The following is a 23,482-nucleotide window of genomic DNA, read 5'->3' on the forward strand; positions in this document are numbered from 1 at the left end:
TTGGCATCAATTAAACTTAAGCACATGGATGACATTTGGGGATTAAGTATTTATGTAGCAATATTGGAAAATGTGTAAATCATAGTCATGTGAGACAACATCAATAGAAGAAGGGGAAAATAACCACTAATCTTAAGGCCTCGTTTGTATTTCGGTAAGTTATTTACTTAGGTACATGCACTTACCCAGGTAATTGTTTCTCAGGAAAGATTTATCTAGGTAAGTGCATTTACCCATGTTCTTTTATTTCCCATGTAAATAAGGTAATGACCATTTTATCCATAAAAATCCATTATTATAAGGGGCATTTTTGTCCCTTTCTAGTGTTGGCAACTTTCCCCCAAGTTGGGAAAGTTATTTACCCACTAGGAGATGAGTATCACTCACCCTCGTCCCCACATAAATCTGAAAAAAAAAAAGAACATGGGATTTTTTATCAATGGGAATCAAAATCTCATTGACCAAAAAGAACGTCCTCTGCAAAGAAAGAACACTTGCCCGGTTCTCTGACTTTGGTCTCAACAACGAACTAAAGAAAAAGGACTTGCTATGAAGCTGTAATTTTCAACGATAACTTGCCATCTCAACCAAAAGAATCCATATGATAAAGATTTGGTGGCTTCCAATATTGCATCAACAAAAAAATAAAACCCTACCAGTGTGGCAAGGACTATTTATACAAAAGTTGTGGGGAAGTGTTTGTATCGTACTAGAAGTCCAAGACTTCTGGTTGGACTTCTAGTACAAAAGTTGCGGGTAAGCAATTCAACCATTTAGGGTCAAATCCATTAATAAATAATGTCATAATTATAAATAATAAAAATATAAATAAATAAAATATATAATATAAAAAATAAAAAATAATTGGGCATGTCATTAATATTGTATATTCATTATATTGAATAAAACTAAGTATGAAATGTAAGAAGTGTTTTTGTAAATGATGAAAATGGAATGTCAAAATTAAAATCAACCTAGAAATGAAATGATGTCATAGTCAAATAATAAATTTTTAAAAATAGAAAATACAAAGAATTACAAAAATCAATATTATACAAAAGATATAATTTTATCAATAATGGAAATGTAATACAAAATTTAATGTCAACCTAGAAATCAAACTATATTTCTTTTTGGGTTGTGGGTTAGTGGTTTGGGTCAAATAGATTAATCGATGATATAATAGTTAATAATAAATATTTAAAAAATAATAATAATATTACAAATAATCAAAAAATATATATTAATTATGTCAAACAAAATTTAAGTATGATAAGTAAAAAATATGTATATAATGTAGATGAAATATATAATTTAAAACTAATCCAAAAGCAAAGTTATTTTCTTATTTAAATGGTGGGTCAATGATCCAACTTTTCAAAGAAATTCATGATGTCATAATTAAATAATAAATATTTACAAAAAGATAGAATACAAAAGATTAAAAAAGTATAGAGTTTTGTCAAAGACATTTCAAAACATTTCTAATGTTATATATTCATCATATTAAATAAAAATTATTTTTATTTAAGACAAAAAATGGAATACAAAATTTGTAATTTAAAATTTCTGTAGGTGCACATTTAGTAAAAGTATTTAAGTTTATTTTAATATACTTTTATTAATTTTTAATTTCTATCCTAACTATGATATATCTAAAATTAAAGTAATTAATATGAAAAAATCATACATGCAACACACTTGCTTAATTACTAGTACTATTTATAAAAGTGTGAATGAGGAGGTATTTACTTATGGAATTTTTCTTTACTGAAATACCCCTCCTCTTGAATTTAGTTCATCTCCATTTAAAGGGCGGGAAATGTAATTAAAAGAATATCATTAAGTACATTCAATTACCTCTCATTAAGTCTCACATTTAAGTCATTAAATAAATCACATTTTCTCTCATTGAATCCGATATTTATACTTTTGTTTATCATCATTACACTAATAAATCTATGCACAATAATTATTAATAGAATGAAATTTTATATTTTTAAAATAGATATAGAAATGAAATCATATTTATCATCTAGGTGGTGGGTAATTAGTTCAACCATTTGGGTCAAATGGATAATTTCATGATATCATAAATAAATAATACAAATTTAGAAATATAAAAAATACTTTTGTTTATCATCATTAAATTCCACTAATAAATTTATACACAATAATTATAAATAGAAAGAAATTTTCTATTTTTAAAATAAACCTAGAAATGAAATCATATTTTCCACCTAGGTCATGGGTAAGTGATGGAGCGCAATCCGACTGGTCTTAGCTGTCAACGAATTCGCCTCTGAGCTGGGGCGACGGGGAGTCTGAAAGGGAAAAGATGAGGGAACTCCGGGGGGAACCCGACGAGATCACTCCGAAGCTCAAGTTAGTAATCTCTCAAAGGCAAAGTATAGACTAGATAGCGCAAAATTCACATACCTTGTTGTTGGGGGTAGGGGGTCTTTTATAATCACTTCGCGCACTCGCTCCGAAGCCCTTGTCAGGTCGGGTATGATTGCCCTTGCATCTGTCACTTCAGGTGTTGTCCTTCTTGCTGGGGCAGAATCGTCGCTGCCTTTTGTCGGAATCGTCACTCTAACTGGAGATGGTGGTGTCAGGAGGCGGTGGTAGGTGGCCGTTTGGAGTGCGGTCGTCAAGCGTTAGATCCCAAGTCAGTCAGGTGCACCGCCCTCGGGTACGGACTTCCTCGGTGTTAGGCATAGTACGGTTTGTTTGGTTTTGGTGCCCTGAAGGCGATGTGGTGGAGTGGTGAGCGAGGTGAAGTCTTGAGTTTGGAGATATGTCATGTATTGCTATAGGGCAGGTCAGTTCGGCGAGGCGTATCCCAAACTATTATAAGGCAGGCCAGTTCGGCGAGGTGTACCCGAACTATTATAAAGCATGCCAGTTCGGCGAGGTGTACCCGAACTGTTATAAAGCAGGCCAGCTCGGCGAGGTGTACCCAAACTGTTATAAAGCAGGCCAGTTCGGCGAGGTGTACCCGAACTGTTACATGCAGGCTAGTTCGGATTATTGTGGTTTGGGGCCAAGGGTGAGTTTGGGCCCCTAGTAGGGAGTTCGGGCTGCTGGTTTCTCCCCTTGGTGCTCGCTCCTTAGGCGTGCTTTTGTGCCAAACTGTCACCTTTGCCACGTGTTGCGTAACTGTGAGGTCGGGCCAAATCTTCCTTCATCAGTAAGTATTTTAGCCATTTGGGTAAAATTGATAATTTCATGATATCATAAATAAATAATACAAATTTAGAAATATAAAAATACAAAAAATATAGAAAAAATTGGAAAAAAATGAATACATTTCTATTATTATATATTTGTCATATTCAAAATAACTATGATAAAATAGACAAAATTTTATTAATGATGGATATCAAATATACGACTTAAAACCGATTAGAAATTAAACCATCTTCATATCTAGGGGGTGGGTTAGTGGTTCAACCTTTCAAGTCAAATAGGTTAACCCATGGTATATAATTAAAAATAAATTTTGTAAATAGAATAGTACCAAAAATATGAAACGGTTTTGGGCACATCTATAATATTATATAATAATAATATAAACAAAAATAAGTATGATAAATAATAATTATTTTATCAATGATATAAATGAAATGCAATATTTAAAATCAGTTTGAAACCATTTCCATATCTAGATCGTATGTAGGTCAATGATCTAACATTTTGGGTCAAATGGATCAATCTATAATGTCATGACTAAGTAACGAAGATTAAATACGTATATACATAAAATAAAAAAAATATAAGCACTGTATAAAGCAATTTGATACAATTCTATTGTTATATATTCACCATATTAAACAAAAATAAATATGAAAATAAGAATTACTTTTATTAATGGTGAAAATGGAATCCATGATTTAAAATCAATCGAAAAAGTATGATTTCATTTCTATGTATATTTTAAAAATATAAAATTTCATTATATTAATAATTATTGTATATGGATTTATTAGTGGAATTTAATGATGATAAACAAAACTATAAATGTTGGATTCAATGCGAGAGAATGTGATTTATTTAATGATTTAAATGTGAGACTTAATGAGAGGTAATTGAATGCATTTAATAACATTTTTGTAATTACATTTTCTACCCTTTCAATGAAGATGAACAAATTTCAAGAGAGGATATTTCAATAGAGAAAAACTCTGAAGTCAATACCTCATCATTCACACTTTTATAAGTAGTCCATATATACATAGGAGTTAACCCTAACCCAACACCCCACTCATATGGGATTGATTATCAAAGTGGGTTGAGGTGGCAATCCTAATCATAGGTTATAAATAGCCTTGCTTAGAGAGAAGGAGTTCTCCATTTTTTTCAACAAATCACATTGCAATAAGCTTTTAGACACCAACATTACAAACAACCACACACTTATACAAATTCTAGCAGCAAGATCAAGAGATAAGAAATAAGTGAAAAACTTATTCATCCTCTATAACACACTTGGATTCAAGCTTTCCCAAGAAAATTAAGCCACCACATTAGAGCCATTCTTAGAGAAGAATCATTCACAACGGATAATGCACAAAGCTTTGAATGAAAAAATTTACATCAAATCTTAAGAAACACATAAATCTACATCAACACTTTAAGAATTACGAGAAATACGTTGACGACCATTGTCTTCATCAAAGAGACTTCAAATCTTTATTACAAATTTATTTTGTAATTTATCTCTATATTTTATATTAATCAAATATACAAAAGTTGTGTCGACAAACTCATTATAAACTCGTGTTTCCATTTAGAAATAATAATGGAGAAAATCTACGGTAAGACACGGTATCTTAATAGCTTTGACAAACTTATTATAAACTCGTATGGGGGCATTGTGGGGCGCAGATGTTAATTCTGTATCTTGTATTCTAATAAGAAGATTTTGCCCGCACATTGCATCTCTATCTTGTATTAGGAGCATCTCTCGCTAACATCATCTCGAGATATTCTCAATATAAGGTGGGGATGTACTGTGGGCCATTGTGGGGCGCAGATGTGAACTCCACCGGCATTTCACGATTCACGAATCACGACAGAAAGTTCGTTGAAGCTTCACATTTGTCTTTTTAGTTTCTAGTCGCAGTAAGACAGGAAAAGGAATCGGATGTTAATCCTGCTCAGCGAACTACTAGATTCGTACTTCCAAACCGCCGGCTTATAACCTGTTAAGCACGCAGGTATGTAATACTGAAGGTCAAAACATTATATTCAGAGCACGAACACCACCACCAAAGTCGAAACTAACAAACCCTAACTGTTTTGCAGGAAAACCATATACTGTATGAACATAACATAAAAAAATAGGGTTTTCCCTAGTCTGACCAACATCTTCCTACTGCCCGCCTAAAGATTTAACAGCCGGTGTCATCTCCTGCGACAGCCACGAGTAATGGTCCATCCAGAGGTTCCTCACCGTACCATCACCGATATGACTTGGAATCTGGTGTAAGCCATGGAAGGGGATGTGAAGAAGTCGATGCTGAATGTTCCTCAGACCCCTTTGATATGAAGACTAGCAAGAACGCTACCTTGGAACGACTCAAGTGATGGGGGGTAAGCATTCAAATTAGTTACGCACTTCATTGGTTTAGTTGGCTATCTTTTGTTGTGTTGATAAGAACAAGTCAGATTTTTACTGTGTACAAGGCTACCAAGAACGCTTCCTTGGAACGACTCAAGCGATGGAGGGTAAGCATTCAAATTAATTATGCATTTCATTGGTTTCGTTGGCTATCTTTGGTTGTGTTGATAAAAACAAGTCAGATTTTTACTGTGTGCAAGACTACCAAGAACGCTTCCTTGGAACGACTCAATCGATGGAGGGTAAGCATTCAAATTAATTACGCACTGCATTGGCTTCGTTGGCTATCTATGGTTGTGTTGATGTTGATAAAACGCCTATAAGGTTATTTTGAAAATGTGCATACATTCATTACTTATGTTGGAATGGAATGAATTAGTTTGATATTATTTGGATTATTGCTGTTTTTTGTTGACTAATTGACAGTGCTGTGGCCCTATGGTAGTACAGTTCTAGGGTTTATGGTTGACAATTGTATTTTTTTGGGAAGCCTAACCAGGCGATCTTCATTCAATTGCTCAGTGAAATATTATTTACAATACAATCAGACAGGAACCCTGGAGTCATAGCCCAAGTCTGGCAAGAAATAGTCGAGCATATTTTGCTTCCAAGTAAGAAGAAGAATTGGTTGATCTGGATGAAAAATTATCTGAGCAACGGGAAAAATCTATGTAATAAAGTTCTGCATTCAATGACATATGTGCCAAGGAGAATAAGAGTTGTCCTCAGATAGTGCTTGAATCACCACTAAATCTTGTCCCTCCACGTTTAGATGACCGATGTCCAATTGCAACGCAAATTTCAATCCTTCCACCAATGCTAAAGCCTCTGTCTAACATGTTGAGTGCACACGAATCCACAATACTCGACCAAAGCAAAAAGCTCCCCATGAATAACCATGCCCAGCCCCGATGACTGAGGTTCAGTAGCGCCATCAAATTAAGTGTAAGGAACTGACCTTCAGGCTGTTGAAGCACTATCACAATGTATAAATAAGTGGTCCAATGTTTCAGATGCCTCTCCACACAATTGGCAGCAACGGTCGATCCATTGGCATCTATTCATGAGTTCAACTTTTATTGGAGCATGCCATGTATGTAATGCCAGAGAAATAGATGAATTGGGGATTGTAAATGTTTAATTTCCCAGAATTTCCTCATGAAACATTCCTGAAGGCATTACTGACTGTAGACTTTTGTGCCTTTTGCATTTGTATCTGTTTGTAACCAGATTTTATGGTTAGTTGGCTGTTAGGAGAGTATGTCCACAAACTATTGCATCTCTTCTTTTTGTTTGGGGATGAATTTGCCAGGAAAACTTTTATGGATTTGGAAAAGGGTGAGAAGAGATGATTTAATTACTCCTGGGGAGGTTGTGGGGAGGTGCTGCTAAAAGTTTGGATTGAGTTGGGAAGGTGGGGATGGTGACGGGTGGAGTGAGGCCCTGGTTGTTAAATACTGGAGGTTTGCTTTGGGTGGCTGTTGGGTTTGCTTTACCTTCTTCAAAAAAAAATGTTTCAAATCGTGTCACAATCGGTTTTGTTAATTCTTTATCTAGTATGGTGGCACATCAAATTGCAAACCCAACAATGCTTGTAAATAAATCTAGTTAGACTTTTTCTTTCTTAACTGTTTCAGCTTGTGTCGGCAAGTTCCAATATCCATTAACATATTGTTTATGCATTGGGCTTTTCTGTTGTCTTTAACTCTAAAATATTGTGAAGTAATGTTGCTTCTAAAAAACTTAGATAAGGCGATTAAAAATAGCAATTGGACAATATTAGATTGAGGAGATTGTTCTCTGATTAAATCAGTTTTAATAAATTCTACCAATCATAAGTTTGAGGTTGTAACTCCCTAGGTGAGGCATCATAGATTTTTGCCATATTGGTAGGTCATACTTCTTGGATTGTGGGTGTGGGTTCTTACTTCTATAAACATAAGTGATGGTCAATCATAAGTTTGATGTTGTAACTCTCTAGGTGAGGCATCATAGATTTTTGCCATATTGGTAGGTCATACTTCTTGGATTGTGGGTGTGGGTTCTTACTGCTATAAACATAAGTGATGGTCCACATTGCATCAGTTTATGTTCTAATTTTCAAGAAAGGTGTGGTCTGTGAAAACAGCCTTTTTGGTGTTTTTTCTCTCTTTTTTTTTACTGTTTTTAGCAACAACATGCTGACACGGCATTGAAAAACGCCTATGTGGCAGCAACAGCAATGGTACAAAATAGAAAATAAAGTAAAAAAACGTTTTCTGAGAAAACGACATGCCAATGCAGCGCTTCCTCAAAAAACACCTCCTAGGAAATGGCATTGGTTCCAAACACCACCTAAACTGTATACATGGTGGTTTTATGTGTTTTGTTGTTGTTTAGTCGTTATTTTTTGATTTCTGATATAGTGTCATATAGTTGAGACCAAGTATGCATATTTTATTTTTTTATGAAGTTTGACTGGTTTTGTTTCGTGCAGCAAGTGGCTCTTGTGCTTAATGCTTCTCGCCGATTCCGATACACTTTGGACTTGAAAAAAGGAAGAGGAGAAAGAGCAAATGGGAAGGAAGATTAGAGCACATGCGCAAGTCATTCGAGTAATGTTACTTATCTGAAAGATATCCTTTCGTGCAGTTGTGGTTGTTTTGTTACTCTCTAAACTTTGAGTTCTTATTTTCTTAGGCGGCATTTCTTTTCAGAGAGGCTGGGGAACGAGTAAATGGTATTCCTTTTCTTAATGTTCCAGTATTAAGATTAAAATATTCTTGTACATGATAAATGTAAGGCATTTATTTTCCTAGAGTTAAATGCTTTGCATTGGTAACGATCTTGATTTTGATTTTCTTGCTTTTCTTTGTGTTTTATTTTAGGTTTTTTCTGTACAGCAATATTATGTGTGCTTACATCTCATATTTGTCCTTTATAACTGAACACTTTACTGAGAGAAAGGTTGCCATTTATCACCACTTTCTCTATTAGATGATATGTTTTGTTTCTTTTGTTACTTGTAATGATGGAGTTATATTAATATTATTGTTGCATACGTCATGAAATTTTGTTCTTGTTTTATTTTATTCTTGGTTGTTGGTTTTAGGAAATTTTAGGGAAGAAGATGATGAATCAAGATGGGAGTTTAAGAGTTAGCTTAAGGACATTTTATACAAAGATGTTAGTTGGGGGCAGATGTCTAGATATAAATGGATTAAGGAGATGCCAACCAAATTTATATCTAGACATTTGCCTATAATCGGTTGCCTTGCCTATAATGGTGTCCTGATTGGAGATTGAAAGTGGGGGGGGGGGTAGTTGATTAGTCCACAGGAGATGGCTAGGAATTTTGTAAATCACATCAAATCTATTTAGTTTTGGAATGGCTGAATTTAAGCAGGGGGTATATGGAGATGCTAGAAGGGCATTTTGATATGGTGGAAATAAGGGGGGCTATTTTTTGCATCGATAGATCAAAGGCCCTGAGGCTGCATGGTTTTACCATGGCTTCCTTTCTAGATTATTGGGACATTTTAAAGTGTGATCTATTGGATGTCTTTGGAGAATATTTTGAGAGGGGAGTAACTAGCTTGGGTCGGGAGTGAATGTTCTTTGCCTTGATTCATTAAAATCTGGGAGCCTTTCAACCCAAAGATTTCAGATGTACTAGTCTGGCAACCAGTCTTTATAAAATCGTTGCTAAGGTCTTGTCTTTAAGGTTAAACAGTCTCCTCCCTTAGATTACCACACCCAATCAAGGAGCCTTTGTGCAAAGTAGGCAAATAACAGATCAATTTCTTGTGAGGAAGTATTGGTTTAGTTGTAAGTTAGACATAGACAAAGCTTACCATTTGGTGAATGGTCTTCTTTGCATGTGACCAAACAATCTTAGTCTACTTTCCATCATTTTATCAACCATTGGATCTATTTCTAGGTTGTTGCTTTGAATGAGTCTATAGTCCAGGGAAAGACCTCCATGAATTATCCACTGCCAATCATGCATCTGTTCTAGTTTTAGGTTGGATGCATTTCTCCAAACCCCCACATGGACTTGCTTGGGCTTGCTTCATAAGGTCTTATGGAGGTGGTGGACTAATCTCCTAGGATCAGGAGTGCAAGATGTTAGCAATACGCTAGTTACTTGCTTGGGCTTGCATTACTTGAAGTAATGTAACTAGGAGATAAATAAACACATTGGAAGTTTATGCTGTTGATGCTTGAAGCACTTTGGTACGATACACATGTTTGCTTCACTTCGGCGTTTTCACTCATATGTGTTTTATATGTTATGCTTCTGTATTTTAGTTTTGAGCAAACATGGTTTCTAAATATTTAATTGCAAAAAATTTAGTTTGTATTATATATATATATTGTTTTGTATTTTTTTTTGAATTTCTTAAAAGGTTTTTGCCTTGTTTTAAAAGTGTGCATGCCTCGCCTTGCCATTGCACTCAAGCATCAGAAGGCCCTTGTGCTTTTCTTGTGCATTGTGCTTTTAAAACACTGTGTATGCTTAAATCTATGTTATTTGTTTTGATTGATATTTTTGCCATTCTACTATCTAATATAGGGTAGGTATTAAGGAGGGCTAGTATGATAGGGGAAGCATTGCCTTCGCTGTTCTTCTTGTTATCGTTGTTACAGGTACACCATTCATTATTCCTGCCCGTGTTAATGTGCTTAGTTTAACCCTTTCATTATTGTTTTGGTCACAACTTTCTTTTCAAATATTAGGCATATGTAGCATGTTTTGAATTAAACATGAATTCTTAACTTTTTTTTCCTGCGGTCGGGATTTGTGCAATTTCACTTGGTTCGTAATATTTGATTAGTTCTTGTTTTCTTATTATTTTTTCTGAATTCCTTCTAAGTTGTCATGTCATGACGTGATTGTCCTTTGGTTCCCAATGTATTGGAATGAATTTGCAATTGTGTATGGTTGATTCGCAAAGGAAATAGCAAAGCTGAAAATGAGTGGGCTTTGGCAATGGTAAGGAAATGCTGTTATGTAGTCTAAAGCCTTTGCACTAGTAGATTTCCCAAACTAATTCAACCTTGTTCCTTTGATCGGTTATTCATATTGAGGGAGAAATAAAAGAGGATGATGTCCATAGGATAACGGTATGGTGGTTGAAGTGCAGAGTAACCCACACCATGAGCTACTTGATGCGCCATATGAGGAAGGGGGTGAAACGGTTTCTAGATTCTTGACCGAATAGGATTATGAATAGGCAAGAGGTGATGCATGATAACCCATACCCACTTGTCCAATTGCCTTGATTTACTAAAGGCAACCTTGGAAGAAGTGAAGGAGAGGCAAAAATGGAAAAGACGAGATTGGAGAGCCAAAAGAGAAAGTGGCAGCCCCTACTCATAATTTTATTAGTGAATATAAATTAGGTTGAAAGGACAATAATACCCTTGCATCACTAAACATACATATTAAAGCACTTCCCTCAAGTTGGGTCATAAGCGTCAATCATCTCCAACATATTAGATGGATCATTGTGATGTTGGGTAGTTATACCTTTTGTGAATATATCAGTCAACTGATTTAAGTAACTAACATATGGAATACATATTTTGCTTGTTTCTAACTTTTCTCTAATAAAATGTTTGTCCATTCCCATGTGCTTGGCCCTGTCATGTTGGATACATGATTATGAGCTTTTGTTTTGATAGATAAAATATCATATTCCATTAATTCAAAGACTGATTACATGAACATACCCTTAAAAGAGGCGCGGGGTGCCGTTTCTCCAAACAGAATGCACATAAACTAAAGCAAAAAGTACAAGAGTGCTAATACGAAATTTCAGTTGAGCCAAAACACTGTTTCCTATTTGTCCATTGGTTTGTGAAGACATCAGCAAATGCATTAGCTGATCCCCCAACACACTGTATTGTTGCAGACATTCCTTGTTAGCCATTTGTATTTGGTTGAGTTATTGGGCCGACTTTATTTATTTTTATTTACATAATTCAGTTAGGAAGTTATTGGGCCTTAGGCCCATTAATTTATTTTATGTTAAGTGGGTTTTTAGTTTCTTACAAGTAGCCGACCTACTAAGTGCATACTTGTATATATAATTAATAAGAAAGGGGCAGCCAGATCCGATTTTTTCTTGGCTTCAGAAACTTTTCCCTTCTTCTTTCTTCTTTTTCACAAAGTTTATATCAAAACAGTTATCAAAACTTTTCTACTTGGTATCAGAACATGGTTGAAGACTTTTTTTTTTTTGATAAATAAGAGTAGTCTTATATCAGCCTAGGAGAATGCACGAGATGTTACCCCCACCCAACCATATACACCAAAGCTGCCTAAGCTTGAGACACATTTACAAAGTAGCCCAAAACAGATTTCCCCTTGACACCCCTTGCTTGGCCAGAGAATCAGCCATTGCATTTGTTGATCTTCTGACCCACTGAAACCTGACAGTCTTATTCCTGTCATCCATTTAACTTTCTTTAACAGATCCCTGTAGCCCCAACTAGCTGTTTCTGGACTAATCAGCCAGCCTACTACTACCTTGGAATCCCCTTCTACTAACAGATTGTTCACTCCAATTTGACTAGCCTTGTACCGCTGCTAGTAGCTCTGCCCTTACTGAATCACCTTCACCCGCTGGTCCTGAAAATAGAGACAATATACTGCTGTCTTTGTCTCTCAGAATCCCACCGATCCCAGATGGCCCTAAGTTACCTTGGCAGCTTCCATAAAAATTCAATTTTACCACACCATCTGGTGGGGGATTCCATTCAACTTGTGATTTGATCTTGGTGGAAACTGTAGTAGCGCTGCAACCCAATTTCTCCTTAAGTCATCAAAGGAGTAATCTGCCAACAACCGTGCTCATTATAAAGCCCATATATGGTGTTCTTCCGCCTCTGATTGGTGGCCTGGATGTGCAAATAAGCTATGTTGTGGTCCCCATCCCTCAGCCAATCAGACCTAGAGCGCTGCTCTCATAACAGCTCCTATGTCTCCAAAAGAGAATTGAGCTCCATTCTTAAATTTATTTCTTCCATCTTGTTGCAATTAGTGGGTGGCTTCAAATGAAGGTGAAGTAATTTTTGTTCAATTTGGTTGATTCGATGCTTGAAATTACCCAGTCTGCTCTTGCCCCATCTAGCCATTTCGAATTTACAAGAATGACATTTTTGGAGGAAATTACCGTTACACTCTTTCCAAATTCTGACAAGCTCTTGATTGAAGCATGTTTCTTTTCAACCGGATGGCCCCCATTTGAAATTGCTTTCTTCTTTTGTTTTGAGTGGGGGTAGTATAAAGTACAACAAGTAGATGATCACTCCTAGCAACAATGCAGTGCTTCACAACAGCATTTGGAAAATTGTGAATCCATTGAGAAGAACATAATGCCCTGTCAATCCTCTCCATAGCAAGATCCTGACCTTCTTGACCATTTGTCGATGTGTATTTAGGGCCTTGAAATCCAATATCAATTAACCAACACTTTGAAATCATATCATTAAACAAGCGCATTTGAGTCCTATCTGGAGGCAGGCCACCAAATTTTTCATCCGCCTTGCTAATTAAATTGAAGTCTCCTAGAACAAGATAAGGTTCACTAAGGTTGGAACACAGAAGTTCCAATTGATTCCACACTGACTGGCTATGAACTTCAGAAAATGGCTCACTTGCCACTTGGGTTGGAAATGGAATTGCCACCCATCAGCTGTGGAAATGGAGGTAATGGGACCTTTGAGAAGGGGATTAAAATCATTTATCGCTTTGTAGTGACAACAAAGCTCGAAGCACCAGGTAAACTAGCCTAGGTAAAACTCGGATGGGAGAGGGAAGGGGTTTGGCACCCCTCTCCTAAGTCCAAAAGTAGGGTTCACATGGTGATTCCTAGGCAAATGTAATACAATTAATCAAACTGAATTACTGGGCCTGTCCAGTAATTTTCTTGGCCCAAACACATCCATCCAAAATTTTGTGGGGAGGGAGAGAATACTTTTTAACTTCTTTGTATGTAGAGGCACCATTCACAACCCGAAATCTTTTTTTATCTTCTTATTTTCATTTTCGTTTAAAAAAACAAAACACTGATCAATCAACACCAAACATGCATACCACATGTCAACTGAGATTTTTTCGGGTTGGCCCGAATTAACATTTTACACCACTCAGCTTTGGGCCGTCTTCATTCAACCTTTGACAAAAGCCCAATCTGAATCCACCCAAACCGCAACCCACATTGTAATAGGCTGTGTCATGTCGGCGTGCGGGCCTGGTTGGGCCATGCCTGATTGGCCCTGAACCCTTGAAAGAGGAAGCCCTGCACAAGCCCATATGGTTCCCTGTCAGGTCGAGCCTGGCCATGGGTAGCATGATTTTTTTAGAAAAATTATAAAAAATATAATAAAAAAGTTAAAATAAATTAACAAGATAGATAAGAAATTGAAAAAAAATCTTAAAATTTTATTTTATATGAATTTTTATGTATACAATTGTTTATATATGAAGTAATAAAAGGGCTTTATTATGATGCTGGAAAGATATGATATTGGAAAAACTTATAAATAATTGTTCTATGGAGCTACACAACCCGGGGGTAGGGATGGTAATTTTCTCCATCCCTGCAAAGTACTTGGCCTCCCTGATCAGGTAGGGATGGGCTGGAGATTGCCTTAGCGGGGCCCCAAACTCGATTACATATATTATTTGTGTTATTTATAATATTTTTTTTATATTGTATATATCAAAATATAATTAAAATATTATTTGCATTTTATTTTTTCTTTATTTTAAATAAATACCTTTCTAAAAACAAAGTTGTAATTAAAAAATTCAAGGGCTCAAGTCTCCGATGGGGAAGTCCTCTTTATCAAGGATCGGGGATGCATGCTAAAATTTTTGATAGGGATTAGTTTAAAACTTGAGGTTGAGATGGGGAGTATGATCCCTACATTGAACTTGCCCATTGCCATTCCTACCCTGGGTGTCATCCCCTAAACCTATAACACCCCCAAACCCATAAATATAGTTTCATTAATTATGGTAATTATAAATATATTATCCAATACTTATGGAAATTACTAAAATTTTCTAATTACTTATTTGAAAAATTGGAAGTTTTATAATTTAAGATTCACTAAATTAACAAAATCACTAATTATTTCAAAAAACATATAGTAAATATCAAAATGACTGAAAATATAAAAAATAAATTTATATTTATTGAAATTAATTTTCCACTAAAATTACTGAAAATTTTTAATTATTGTTTAATAATATCATTAGATATTAGTAAATTGACCAAAATTACTGAAAATATCAATAACCACTTATTTCTAAAAATTACTGATAATTTTTAATTATTATAGTTTTATTTACTAATATTTTAATTAATTATTAATTTTTTAGTAATTATTGATTTTAATAATTAATTTTCAAAGAATTATGAAATTAAATTAAAAAATTCAGTAATTTTCAGCAAGTAATTCTTATTAATTAAAATTCTCAATTTACCAAAATTATGAAAAATTATAGTGTAGGTGTTGATATTTGCTAAATAATATTCAATAATATCAGTAATTATTGAAAACATAAAAAATATTTCACAATTTAATTTAACTACCCAAAATAATTTAATTAATTAATTTACCCACGTTTTTTGGTTTTTAGATGGTTTATAATATAGATTAAGAGGTGTTGTAGGAGGAATTTTAGATGGGCATGATTGTTTAGGAGAAATTTTATGAGGTAGTTGAGCTCGTTGGTGACATGAGAGAGAGAGAGAGATTCTACTAAAGAAGGGAGGGCTGCCACGTGGCCATATAGATTAAGAGTACTTTAATAAATCATAAAAATACATCAACACTAAATATAAGACTTCAATGAGGTGTATATACATTAAATTAATATATTTTAATGGTTTTACAAAAAAATATTTTGTAGCTAATTATAATTTCATTAAAAATCCTATGCTTATTTATAATTTATAAATTATAATTCTTAAGTTTTAATGTTTTATGGGATAGAAAAAAATCCAACTCTCCTATCCAACCATAAAACATGCATTGGCACAACTTCTATGTGAAATTATAATTAATAATTATTTATTATTTATTATAAAAAATTATAAAAAATAAATAAACATTATATGATATATTCAAAAATTAGTTATTAAAGAAGAAATTTCAATTGCTTTGTGGACTTGACAAATCATCCATAGAATTATAATATATTCAATCATTGTGATCTAATAATAAAATATAATACATTAAATTAATTAATTTTAATTCTAAAAATATAAAAATAAAAATAATAATTATTAAAGAAGAAATTTCAATTGGTTTTTGAATATGATAAATCATCCATAGAATTATAATATATTCAATTGTTATGATCAAATGATAAGTATAATTAATTATTAATTATTTTTTAATTCTAAAAATATAAAAAATAAAAAATATTAAAGAAGAAATTCCAATTGCTCTATGGATATGATAGATAAATCCATAGATCTAAAACATATTTAGTCTTTATAAGCAGATAAAAAATTTATATTTTTTTGTTAATTTATATTTCCCCAAATATCTTCATGAAATTTCTATAAATCTATTAATAGCATATAAAAAAATGTGATTTTGAATGTAAGCAATGTATATCAACATAAATTTAAACATTCAAGAAAAAAAGAAATTACAAGATATTATAAAACATTGAAAAAATTTACCTATTTTTGCATAATTTTTCAAAATTTGAAAAATCTTTACAAAATTAATGATTTACACTTGTTTCTTGCAAACTTCTGTAAATCTTAATTCTAGAAATGAAGTTTGGACTTTTAGAGTCATTTGGGGGGGGGGTGAAAGATGCTTATTTTGGAGAAAAGAAGTTTTCTTTCCCACTTAAATTTCTTTAAGTTTTTGGTCGTATCTTTTTTTCGTTGATACACCCCTAATATGCCATGATACACCCCTGATATGCATGAAAAAAGATGAAAGATCCGATTTCCTTGTGTATCCGGTATCAAAATTTCAAAGATATGATACAATACGACCAATACGAGGCGTATTGTATTGAAATTTTAAACCTTGATTGAACTATTGCTACATGATCAGAGAAGACATGAGATCAGATTTGTTCCTCACAAAGGTCGCTTCACACCGACCTCATAAGCATATCTCATCATGCAATGGGAGCATCTCTTGTACTTGTACTTGTACGATATTATTCACGAGAGATGTTTCCAATGCATGGTGAGATTTGCCTGTGAGGTTAGTGTGAGGTGCCCTGTATGAGGAGCAAATCCAGTTTGAGAAGACACTAGGGGTGTAAACGAATTGAGTTCAAATCAAATCATGTAATATCCTTGAATTCGATAAAATATTCAAATATTTAATTTGATTCAAATTCGACTCATTAATTATTTTAGGTAATTAATAAGTATTTTATTTATATAAAGTATATAAATATATAAATTATTTATATACTATATAACATGTTTAAATATTTTATATACTATATATAATAATTAAAAAAATGATCAAATTTAGATATTTATCAAACTGATTCAAATTATATCCTAATTCCATTTGATTATTTCGAATCTCGAATTTAAAATTAGATTTTTGAATATTATTGACACCCTACAAAACACACATAGAGTATATTCCTCCTCAAGTATTTTCAAATTTGAGATTCCTTTGCATTTCAAATTTAAATGGAACTCACATAATAAGCTACCAAGTTCTATCAAAGAATCCCTCGACCTCTCCAGCACTCCCGTCAAAAAGCTTTCATATTTAGTGGGTGACCTTCAAAATCTACAAGTGGTGAAACTCAGGTATTATAGAAAGCTTGTTGAGTCATCCAATACCATTAAAAAACGCTCACCAGTCTTTCCACCATGAGGGGTGTGTAGAAAAAAAATAAAATAAAATAAAGATCCAACCACCTATAAGTAAAACAGACATTGTACAAAAAGAAAATAGAATAGCCCAATAAGAAGAACAAGAAAAAGCACCCTTCGTACGTAGAGAGTAAGAGGGAAAAGAGGGAAGGGAGGGGAGAGAGACCTCTGGTTGGGTTGTGAAGGGTTGAGAAGAAGACGATGAACAATGCTTCTATGGATGTCAAGAGTTGTAATGGGAGATGTTTAGAAGGTACTTTGAGAAATTTGATAAACACGTTTAGCTTTTAATAGTATAAAGGGGTTCTCTGAAAATTTTGATAGTATATCACTGACACGTTTGGCTTTTGGTATATCCAAAGTCAGTGAACTTAATTTGCTGAAAAAAAAGGAAATAATCATTAAGATGTTCTTGATTAATAAATGTCTTGTATATGTAATTTTATATAATTTGTCTGTGTCTAATGTAGCTGAATATCTGATGTCTTGTTGAAATTATCTGAATATGCCCTTGTATATGCATACTTGATTTTAGACAGTCAAATTATATAAAATTGCATATACAAGGCAAATTTATTCATCAAGAACATTTGAATGATTTTTTCTTTTCTTTGTCAGCAAATTAACTTCACTGAGTTTGGATTGTGCAATTATATAAAATTACAAAAACTGGTGAAGCAAAAAAAAAAAAAAAGATACGGTTTAAGTATAAGGGTTCAATCTGGTGAAGCAAAATCTGGTAAAAAAAAATCTAAAATCTCAATTATTGGCAGCAAATAAACATTAACTAGGGTTTAAGTATAAGGGTTCAATTATTGGCAACAAATAAATAACACGGAAACAATAAACATTGGTTAGGGTTTTAGGGTTCAAATTTATTAGATGTTAGAATTTTAGCCTGTTGTTCATGCTGTGTCCGATACCTGGTGGTTGCACCGCCAGCGCCTTCGGAGTGCTGGGTTGTCAATTCAGAGGAAGAGGGAAGAAGAGGAAACAAGAAAACTGGGAGAGAGAGAGAGAGAGAGGGGGAGGGGGAGAGTGGTATAGAAAATGTATTCCAGTGGCTCAATCATCACCGATGGTCGGTGTGGAATAGGGAGTGAGAGAAAGAAGGAGTGCAAAGCAAAAGCGGGAGTGAGGGCGAGAGAAAAAGAAAGGGGGGTAAAGAGGAATGCATCGAGAAAAGACTAGTAGGTGTTTCAAAACATAATAAAAATAATAAAATAAAAAATGGTTGTTACTTTCAGCCTTCCACACCTCTGTTACAAGAGAGTAACGTGGTAAAATTGCATTGGTTGTTGTAGAGTTTTTTCTGCAACCACGATGCACGATGCAGATGATGTGAATATGAGAAGAGGCTCAAAAGGACGAATTGTTCTCATTAATATTGTTTTGTTTGGTGAACTGATTACAATATTTATATAGAAAGAGGTATAGTTCAATACAAATTACAACACTAGGATAGATAGGGATAACTATTATCCTATTATGAGATGAATGCTTATCGAACTGAATCTGTAGATGCATGTTGCGCATGGGATCTGATGTGGTCACTAACACCCTCCCTCAAACTTAACGTCAGGGAAGAGATGTTGAATTTGGTCCGTAGAAGACAATGGCATTGCAAACTAAGAGCCTTAGTCATGATATCAACAACTTGATCAATCGTGGAGATGTATTTCACAACCAGAGACTTTTGGTTGACCTGCTCCTGACGAAATGAAAATCAAATTCGATGTGTTTCATACGAGTGTGAAATACAGGATTGGCTAAAAGATATGTAGCTATGATGTTGTCGCACCAGAGAATAGGAGGAGCAGTGATTGGGAAGCCTAGTTCGATCATGTGAGAGTGAAGCCACATCAATTCAGAGGAGGCACAAGCAAGGCTTCTATACTCTGATTCTGTGCTAGATTTGGAGACAATGGCCTGCTTATGAGAGGACCATGAGATGAGATTGTTCCCCATGGAAATGCAAAATCCCCCTTGTGAACGTCGATCATCAGGACACCCAACCCTATTGGCATCCGAAAATGCATGGAGACATGAGCTAGAGGAGGAGTGTGAGAGTAGTGGACTTCAGGCACTCGTACAGTAGATGGAGCAACAGTAGCACCTAATTAGTAAGGGAGACTCCTCATGAGGCATCACAGTGGGAGACAGAAAAGAGGAACAATAGAAGCAAGTCCAATCCACGTGATGATTGGAGGCCGAGAATCCTCAGTCATGTTATGAGAGGATGCAAATGGAAAATTATCCTCATTGAACAACAGTGCATCACGAGAGATAAAGGGGCAGCCCGAGTCTCAATCCACGCAAAGATTACCCTTGTAGGAAGTAGATATCCAAGGAAGATGCAGCTACAGGATTGATGCTATAATTTGTTTGCATTGTACGAATTAAGATGGGGAAAGCATTTGCATCCATAACCTCTGAGAGTGTTGTAATCAGGTGCTTGATGAAACAAGAGCTCCCATGGAGATTTAAATTTTAAAACATGAGATGGCAATAGATTGATAAGAAATTAATGCTGTTGTGGTTACTGCATAGTCCCAGTATTTTGTAGGGATGGAGGCATGGGCCATCATGTTGAGAGCCATTTCAATAAGATAGTGATGCTTGCGATCAGCCCGACCATTCTGGGCCTAAGGATGAGGGCAAGAGGTGCGGCGGGTGATGCCAATTTTCTAAAAGTCCAAACTGATTTTTAACTTGTTTCTTAAACATAACAAAGGTAGCAAAGGCATCATACTTGTTCTTCAAGGGAAACACCCAACAATAATGACCATAATCATTGACAAAACAAATATAAAAATGGAAATTGCCACTAGAGGTAATTGGGGCTGGTCCCCATAAATCACAATGAATGAGTTCCAAAGGTGTTGAACTCTTTGAATTATTGCGTGTGAAGGGAAGGCGATGAGATTTTCCTAGTGGACAAGACTGACAGAAAGAGAGATGTGGAGGATGCAGCAAGGTTGAAATCACGAACTAATTTGTGTGTAATGTGAGCAGATGGATGCCCTAATCTGGAATGCTAGATGTCAAGAGAAGCACGAACACCGGCACAAGCCAGTTTGGAGCTAGCAGTTGAAGAAAGTGATGGAAGTTGAAGGTCATATACACCGTTCTTATTCAGCCCATGAAACATTGTCACCTTGGTTCTGTGATCCTTGATGAAGAATTTAGAGGGGTGAAATTCAAAAAATACATCATTATCGGCTAATAACTTAGCAACAGATGGTAAATTTAGCGAAACATCTAGTACATGCGGATTATCTTCCAAATTAGGGAGCCATGAGTTTGAAGAAGGCATGGTGGTAGAGGTAGCAAAAGCAGAGGGTGTATTTTTCTTCTATCCTTTAAGAGCAACAATGTGGTTGAGAAGCTTGCGACAGTACCTGGCTGAATGGTTCTTTCCTCCACAGATCTCACATGGATTTTTACTATATTTGGATGGCTTAGATTCCGAGTTCTTAATGCTTTTATCAAAGACCAACAAATCAGATGAAGAATTCTTCGTATTGGAGGTACGAGTAACAGCATTGACAATCAGAACAGTAGATGACTGATTATAAGTATGTGAGTTTCATGAGATAAAACCATACCGTAAAGACTAGCGAAGTAATAGTATCAGTATGTGTGGTGACTGCGGTTACCAGAGCATCGTACTCAAATCCAAGGCCATTGAGAGTATGATGAATAAGTTGGGAGTCAGTTAATGACTCACCAATAACAGCTAACTTATTTGACAGAAGTTTAAGTTTCTGGAGGTACGCTGTCATGGTACCCTAATTCATTCCTTAAATTTACTGCATTAGCAGTATTGGAGATAACCGTATCCTCTCCAGATCTAGTCTGGACTCTAGTCAATCCAGATCTAGTCTGGACTCTAGGATAGATAAGGATAAGAATGATCTTATCAATTGTAAAGTAGGATCAACATGATCCCTTCTAACTACACTCTATCTAGGACTCTTACTATTTACCTTATCTTGTATGAGACCTATGCAAACCAAACTCTAAAGTGAACTCTATAAATACTTAGAACTTTAGTGATCCAAAACATTGAAGTTGATCATTTTTTATATTCTCCTTGATGTTATTTTCAAGTATTTTATAGTTCAAACTTGGTATCAGAGCCGATGGAGTACGAAGGTTCTCATGGAAGCAATGGCAGCCGAACCAATGTGGATATTGGTTCGAACAACCTAGGATCGATGTCTTCAATTTCTCCTCTTCAGAACGTGATGCATTATTTACCCATCAAGTTCGGCAGCGATAATTATTTGTTGTGGCGTGCACAATTTCTCCCCACACTCTGGCATCACCACCTCATGGATTTTGTTGAAGGTAAAAGGGAAGCTCTGCCGGAAATGATACCTGATCCAACAAGCGAAGGCAATATAGTAAATCTAGAATATATCAAATCGTATGATATTGATCAATAGTACTAAGTTGGCTAATTTCTTCTCTCACTAAGGGTGTTATGGCCCAAGTTGTGAGTTTTTCTACTTTTGCTAAGGTATATGGTGTTACACTTGCTAAGTTTTATTTGACCCATGCTAAATCTTGTATCTTACAACTTAGAAGATAGTTGTACAGTTTAAAAATGAGCTTGTTATCCATTACTACTTATATTCAAAAAGCAAAATTGATACCAGATAATTTGTCTATTGTTGTTGAACCAGTTCTTAAATCTGATTTGGTTTTGTATATTCTAGCTAAGTTAGGAAGTGAATATGAATATGTAGTTATTACTATAACTAACGGACTAGATGTAGATAGTCTTGGCATTCATGATATAATTGGATCTCTTCTCAACCATCAGAGCTGGCTCGAAGAGCAAGGGCATATTCAGCCCGACTCTGATACCTCACTGGCCACTAATGTAGTTGGAGGGAAACCAAAGCACAACATTGGGTTTCAAAACCAGCCGAATAAATCACCCTGGTGCATGTCTAGCCATGGTAGAGGCCAAGGGAGAGAACATAAATATCTTCAAAATTTACAAAATTTCAATCCTCAACAAAACTTCAATCAATCTCAGTTTTTCAATGGTGGTCGAGGTAAGGTACCCCCTATTATTTGTCAGATTTGCAACAAACTAGGACCTGGTGTGCTAACTTGCAGAAAAGCAAAGTATGTCTTTGCAAACTACAATGAGCCAACTTATGAACCAGTGGCTTACAACAATAGTCTTACTGCTCTCTCTCTTAACAACAGTAATTCGCTGTTTGATCCTATGTGGTATCCAAACACTGGGGCAACCCACCATATGACATATGATGCCGACAATATTAAAAATCAGTTAGAATACATGGGTTCAGATCATGTCAAAGTGGGTAATGGACAAGGTTTGCAAATAAAATATACTGGTTATTCCTCTCTAGTCTTTAACCAACATATTTTTACACTAAATGATATATGCCATGTTCTTGAAATCTGCAAAAAATTTGTTGTTAGTTAGTAAGTTTACAAATGACAATGATATATTTTTTGAGTTTCATCCAAATTGTTGTTTTGTGAAGGATTATATGGGGAACATCCTACTTCGAGGAGTCAATAGAGGAGGGTTGTACTACTTTCCATCAACAACAACCATTTCACAAAGTTCAACAACTACACCATCTGCTCTCGTAGGTGAGCGGACATCTCTTCATGATTGGCATCAATGTCTTGGTCATGCAGCACTTCGTATTGCTCAGCAAGTTATTTCTCAGTATGATTTACCTTATTCAGCTCCAAGTTCTAGTTCTTTTGTCTGTGAATTTTGTCAAATGGGTAAAAGTCGTAGGTTGTCTTTACCATCTTCTTCACATATGTCTCAGCGTTCATTGGAGTTAATTTTTTCTGATGTGTGGGGACCTTCCCTAGTTAAGTGTAATAAAGGGTACTATTGTTATGTGTTGTTTCTTGATGATTATTCTATGTTTTCTTGGATATATCCCTTAGAACGCAAATTGGATGTCTTCGATATTTTCTT

The 23,482-nt window shown here is 34.9% G+C and overlaps 1 protein-coding gene across 16 annotated transcripts in view; it reads left to right on the plus strand.

The window, feature by feature from the left end:
* Positions 1-5,074: 5,074 nt before the first annotated feature.
* The window catches only part of LOC148844008 (uncharacterized), a 31,994-nt gene continuing 13,586 nt past the window's right edge, over positions 5,075-23,482 (plus strand). The window contains exons 1-9 of one of the 16 annotated variants that reach the window (XR_016102917.1): positions 5,089-5,222; positions 5,311-5,598; positions 5,692-5,733; positions 5,809-5,868; positions 8,103-8,220; positions 8,306-8,345; positions 10,182-10,255; positions 21,637-21,849; positions 23,028-23,480. Coding sequence is in view for 3 of the 16 variants with exons in the window: in XM_088956810.1 (XP_088812936.1) it covers positions 8,182-8,220; positions 8,306-8,345; positions 21,637-21,849; positions 23,028-23,065 (330 nt within the window). In the remaining 13 variants the exon portion in view is untranslated. The other 15 variants (XR_016102919.1, XR_016102911.1, XR_016102918.1 and 12 more) reach the window with 15 other exon arrangements.

The sequence above is a fragment of the Nelumbo lutea genome, chromosome 8, assembly GCF_056320005.1.
Source record: "Nelumbo lutea isolate HS-2025 chromosome 8, American lotus-T2T, whole genome shotgun sequence".
Taxonomy (NCBI): Eukaryota; Viridiplantae; Streptophyta; class Magnoliopsida; order Proteales; family Nelumbonaceae; genus Nelumbo; species Nelumbo lutea.